The sequence below is a fragment of the Sphaerodactylus townsendi genome, linkage group LG10 (assembly GCF_021028975.2).
Source record: "Sphaerodactylus townsendi isolate TG3544 linkage group LG10, MPM_Stown_v2.3, whole genome shotgun sequence".
Classification (NCBI taxonomy): Eukaryota; Metazoa; Chordata; class Lepidosauria; order Squamata; family Sphaerodactylidae; genus Sphaerodactylus; species Sphaerodactylus townsendi.
The window spans coordinates 43,123,910-43,129,909 of NC_059434.1; the positions used below are offsets into that span (position 1 = coordinate 43,123,910).

Sequence of the window (6,000 nt, forward strand, 5' to 3'; positions counted from 1 at the left end):
TTCTTCCCTGGAAAATCCTACTGGGTCATTGTACGTCAGTTTTGATAATGGCATTCACACACACGCAAAAAAAGACAACAAAGAAGAATGACTATCATAAACATCTTAGCAATAAGGAATATATGCCAACCAAGCTATGTTCATCTACTAAGTAACAAAGCTTCTAAACAGTTTAAGATAACCACAGTTATTAGCCATTAGAAATACTATAATGTTAAGTGGCTTGTCAGTCTGTTATTCAGAGACTGACAAGCCACCCTTTAATACACCATGGGAACAATCCAGTTCACCATAGGCGCATCTCAGCAGAGATGTCCCGCAGTCCTAATAAAATTCCCTACCTATATCCATATAAACCAGGGGTCCCCAAACTTTTTAAACAGGGGGCCAGTTCACGCATGGCCAGAGCCCAGCCGGGGGCCGGACCAAGTGCCGCCCGCGGGGGGGAGCGCCATCCATCCGCCCTCGACCCGCCCCTGGCCGAGCCCCCCACCCCCGCGGTCCCCTTCCAATCCGGCCCTGAAGCTCTGCCACCTTTCTCTCTCCCCCCTTTGCCGCATTGGTACGGTCCCCTCCAGCCGCTTGGAATGAGCAGCGAGTCGCCCGCGCTTGAGGCTGTTTGTTGTAAAACCTGGGGGGTTGGGGTGCGTTAAGCTCCAGGAGCAGCCTGGAGGTTTGGGCACCTCGGCCCCAGGCAAATTTACAAACAGCATTAGCCGGCTGCGACCTTCTCGGCCAGTGCATCATTCCAAGCGGCCGGAGGGACCATACCAATGCGGCAAGGGGGGTGAGGAGGAGAAAGGCAGCTCTGCCGCCTTTCTCTCTCTGCTTGCTGCATTGGTGCGGTCCTCCGGCCGCTTCGGAATGAAGCAGCTAAGTCAGCTCAAGCGCTTAATGCTGTTTGTAAACCTGGGGAAAAGGAGATAGAGAAAGGGGAGATCTGCTTCTGCCCAGCAGGCCGGATAAATGTCTTCTGGGGGCCTGATTTGGCCCCCGGGCCGTAGTTTGGGGACCTCTGATATAAACACTGCACCAGGCTACGACAGGAAGAGACTTGTCAATCTCTATGCCCCCCAGAGCAAACCCAACTCCCCCGCCCTTTGCATCACTGGGATTGTGGGAGACGCCCATAGCCCTCCATTCCCCCTAACACTTTACACAGACTAACTATATGCATAAAGGTAAGGTAAGATTTTTAAAAGGCTCCACAGAGTTCACAGGAATTCTACACATATGGGCACTGTGCCCACTGCAGCTGGATCATGTCCTAAGTTTGCATTAAGATAATTGTGCATAAAACATGAAGGCTAATTAAAAAGCATAAAGAGAATTCGGGTAGGAAATAGGAAAGGAGAGAGCCATCAATCCTTCTGTTCAGAGATGGAAAACTAAAGTCCCTGAGACTCAGTAGTGCTGCAGCACAGTTAGGGTCTGTTGAATGGCTCATACAAAGCATTCACTGAAATGGGTTCTAGACCAAGAAGAAAATTAGTCCTGCATCAAGAATACAAGACAGCGCAAAAAAACGATGACAAAAACATACAACCCTAACAAAAAATACTTTATAATGCACACTCACTGGGCAATACCTGCCACATTTTGCCTTCACAACACCTGCAGTTGGCAATACTGGCTAGCAATCATACTTATAACATTGCAATATTAGACTTCCTCATCCGTATCACATGCTTACATAAGTAAGAAGCTTGAAGACTAGGATATTAGTCACTTTAACCAACTACAAGAGGGCTCAATTTATATCCAGAAACAAAGTATCAAAACTTCCAAGTTAAGTCTTATTGAAAGTTTCTTCTGTAAGACCACTCAGAAATAACCAGACCTGGATGTTGCATTAAAAACCAAAGTAAACTAAAGAGCTAGATTACTTGCTGTAAAATTTAATTAAATATAGCGGCATGAAAAATACATGATTTTTAAGAAATTTCAAAGAGTGTAAAGCAAAATTTATATATTTAAATAGCCCAGAACTTACAAGTTACCTAAATAAGAAAAATGCAGTTTAGAAGCACAATACATTTTAAGAAATTATTATTTGTTAGTTTTTTAAGCAACCCTTTCCCGACAAGTTGAGCTCAGGGCGGTTTACAACATAATTAAGACACATCATTTCCCTCTTTGCATTTATGAGATAGACTTTTATTGCTAGCCTAAAATACTGCCATTACTATTAATCAAATACACTTCCTGAACCATGACTATATGTCACTAAAATTTTGAACCAGCTGTGGTCTGTGTTGTTATAGTGGTTGTACAGTTATTTTTCAACTTACAATTTTCCATTATAGGCATGAAGCCTGAACCAATCTTTGAAAAACAAGGAACTGCACTAAGGGACTCAATTTCTTGTCAGGAAAGTTGTTACAGCGGCTGTCGGTCTGCAGACACTTAACAGTTGCAGTGCTAATGCAGTCCTCACATTCTGGCATTCTAGACTGTTTCTTGTGCTGGCCCTACCTCTGCACTGAAACTAATTTCTTCAATGCATCACTTCTTACCTTTTCATTTTCCAGATATGCACCAAGATATGTAAGTTGGCATATTAATTCATTTGGCACAGAACACATGTATTTTGTCTCTCACAGTCTAACTTCACATGACTGGCAGATGCTCAAAACGTGTCAATCTTCTTTCTGCTGACCACCTGGTTTTTTCATTTCTTGCATTCTAATACCAAGTCAGAGTGACATGATTAAAAACCCACTTCTACAAGTAGAATCCTTCTGATGTAATAAAACTAAATTCCTTTACTACCTGAAAAATAACTACAGTTGGAAAAGAGGGTCAAGCAAGGACACAGGCATTTAGCACCACCAAAAGAACAGCAGAGGACAGGGAAAAATATTCAGGCAAAAACTACGTATGTGGTTTGACTTCTGCCACTGCCATACCTATTGCAAAGCTACCAGGTAAAAAAAAGTAACTAAAATAACTTCTTAAAGTCTTCTCAATACACAATTACCAAACCAATCAATAACACTAGCCCACCATTTCATCTCTTGGCAGTTAACAGTTCCAATGAAACCAGCTCAAGATTTGCAGTAACTATGGCAATCAAAAATAACATATCTTGTTAAAAACAGATATGCACAATTCTGTAGACAGGCAATGTAAGTTCTTTTGAAAAAGGGACAGATGGCATTGACTCCAATAAGCAGTGTTAACACCATGAAGAATTGGCCATTGAACTAAGGCTTGGCAGAGTGGTAAAAATATATCTATCCTTACACAATTAACAGTACAAACAGTACAAACTCCTAAAATTATTACTTCACGGCAGTGTGAATCTGATCAGTGTAACAAATTTTTAAAGAGTCCCCCTATTTTTTTAAAAAATGATTCCGTTATCTTCCTCCACATCAGATCTTATTTGTCATGAACTAATAATCCAACACAAAGACTCTGAGCCAACTCTCTCATTCCACAAAAAAAACCCCGGAAATGAAGTATACAGGTAGATACAAAAATAATTCTTATTCCCCTGTTTCAGGATTTCATGCCACTTTTGAGTAATATACTACTGAGTAACACACTTTGCTGGAAGACCTCAAAGACACAGCATGGTAAAAACAAACGGGAAAAAAGCCTTATTCTTACACACTTTATTGTTATTGTATGCTGGGGCAGAACTCCAACCAATAAGATGTAAAAATGAACATATATTATATGCAACAGCTGTATTACCTAAATGTTTCTTTCCAGCAAAGCTCACCGCCAACACTTCACTGCGGACTGTTTAACCGCCATACACATGGTTACTGCACCATTATCTTCTAGCACTGACAAGCTAATACACCAACTGACACAATAAACCTTGTTTCCTTAGCACAGAACACTAAATGCTCACCAAAACGTTGTTCCAGTCTTGTTTATTAGAGTAGATCTTTTACATGAGTCCTTAGAAACAAGTTGTAAAATTAATGACTAAACTGAGGGAGCTGGATCTTAAACTATACTTCTGCCCCATAAAATAATACATACAGCTAACCATCTGAGTACTGGGAATTATATACTGTTCATGCAGCACAAAATAACTTAATTTGTGTACTCTACAAAAGTGCATCCTCTCATCTAAGTGCACCATTCCTGATGGAGGTGGGGGAAGGGAAGCCGAGCGATTGTGAATGAATGAGAGGCTTTCTTCCCGTAAGTAGGAAAGGATTAGAGATATCTGAAAATAGTAGATTAGCTGATGCACGCATAGGCAGGTAGAGGTAGGGGCTACCGAAACAAACGAACTGCTCGTGGTTTACACACACCAGGCATAACTTTTAAAAAGCCAGACGATGCAGTTAAACCGAATGCTTCTGGGCAAGCTAAAATCCGTAGTCGCCTTCTTACCTCCCTATCTCGACTTAGTAACTCATTGTATTCACAGCCTCTAGTACCACTACTCTACACATAAAGGCGTACAGTGGGAGACGTAAGAGGAGAATGCCCTCTTTCACTACACAGCCCCCCACCCCACCCCCTTCCCCATTTAGATGAGGTCAACGTATCTTGGGGGCTATAGGGAAACAAGAGCGCATACCAAGGAAGGGGCCCCATGTATAAAAGGGAAGGGAGGAGAGAAAAGTGTGATAAGATACCGACAGCTTGGCTTTCCTCTAGATAAGGACAGAGGAGGGTAAATTACAGCTAAATGAAGACACCGCGGGGGGGGGGGGGAGGGGATGGAGAGAGAGAGGAGACGGGCAGTGTGGAAGCAGAAGAGTCTCTGAAAGACAGTGAAGAAGAATCGGAGCCCTGAAAAACAAACGGAAGCGGAGGTTACTGGGAAGCAGCGCAGGAGGGGACGGGGGTTACCTGGGGGCTCCTGTCGGCCGGGTTCTTCATGACTGCTTGGCGGAAGTTGTTATCCACGTAGGACGCCATCTCGCCCCTTCTCTGCTCCGGCCCGGCCCCCCTGCTCGCAAGTCCTGGCCCCGAGGAGAGGCCGGAGCTCGGCACCGGCCCAGGCGGCCGAGGCTGGACAAGGGGCGGGGAGGGGGCGACGTGAAGGAAGGGCGGGCGGGGGACGCCTCTCTCCGGCGAGGGCAAAGGCCTCAGCAGCGCCGCCCAGCGGCCAGGGCCTCCCACCCGGCTCGGGGACTGTCGCGGCGGCCGCGAGGAGCCCCGGCGGCTCCGCCTCTGCCCGGCTGCCCGAGCGCTTCGTCGCCGCTACTGCTGTCCTCCTCCTCCTTCTCCCCGCTCAGCCGCCGCATCCCCACAGGCGGCTGGGCGGGAGAGGGGCCGCCGCGACCTCGCCGAGTTCGGGCTCCGGCCTTGCGAGGAGGAAAAGGGACGGGCTGGGTCTCGGTGCGGGGTGGGGGAGGTAGGCCCCGGTTTCACGGCCTCCCGCGCTGGCTGGCGCTTTGTGCCGCGGCGACCATGGTGCGAAGGGGAGGGAGCGGCGCCCGACCGGCCACACCGGCAACACGGCGGCGAGGAAGGCGGAGGAGGAGCCGCGGCCGCCTCGAGTTCCCGCCCCTCGAGCCCTGCTCGTCTGTTCTCTGCAGTCGCCGCCGCCGCCGCCGCCTCCTCCTGCCTTACGGCGGGGACATTACTCAGACTCCGCTGGCGGGCGACGCAGAAGACCCCGAGGGTTCCCACTGCTCCCCAGCGCACGCCCACCCGGCCTCCTGCGCTCATTACAACTCTAGATGCGGTGCTAATTAATCCAGAGAGAATTAATTAAGCCCTCCTCTCGCTCCGTGGTCTCAACCAGCGAGATGGGCAGGGAGGAACTTCAGAGAGCGGGAGGAGAGGGCAGGTTGGCCGCTGCGGGATGCCTGCCTTTATTTCACCCCTAAATTTATAGCTATCACCATACCATTAGGAGAGTTTGGACAATATTTAATACGCTTTCGGCCCTGAGTGGGTGACAGCTCTGCATAAGGAGCGTGCAAGGAAAAAGTGAGACACGGCGACAGGATTGTCAAATGGTCTGAATGATGTCTGTTCTTTTAACAGGGGTATCACAGAACGTTATTTACCAGATAT

At 47.2% G+C, this 6,000-nt stretch overlaps 1 protein-coding gene across 6 annotated transcripts in view; it reads right to left on the reverse strand.

Annotated features, from left to right (window-relative positions):
- Window positions 1–5,451, reverse strand: part of RAPGEF2 (Rap guanine nucleotide exchange factor 2) — a 179,695-nt gene extending 174,244 nt beyond the window's left edge. For all 6 annotated transcript variants that reach the window (XM_048509447.1, XM_048509445.1, XM_048509446.1 and 3 more), the window contains exon 1: window positions 4,825–5,451. In XM_048509447.1, the coding sequence (XP_048365404.1) occupies window positions 4,825–4,893 (69 nt within the window). In that variant the 5' untranslated portion in view covers window positions 4,894–5,451. The remainder of the gene's footprint in view (window positions 1–4,824) is intronic.
- Window positions 5,452–6,000: the final 549 nt, after the last annotated feature.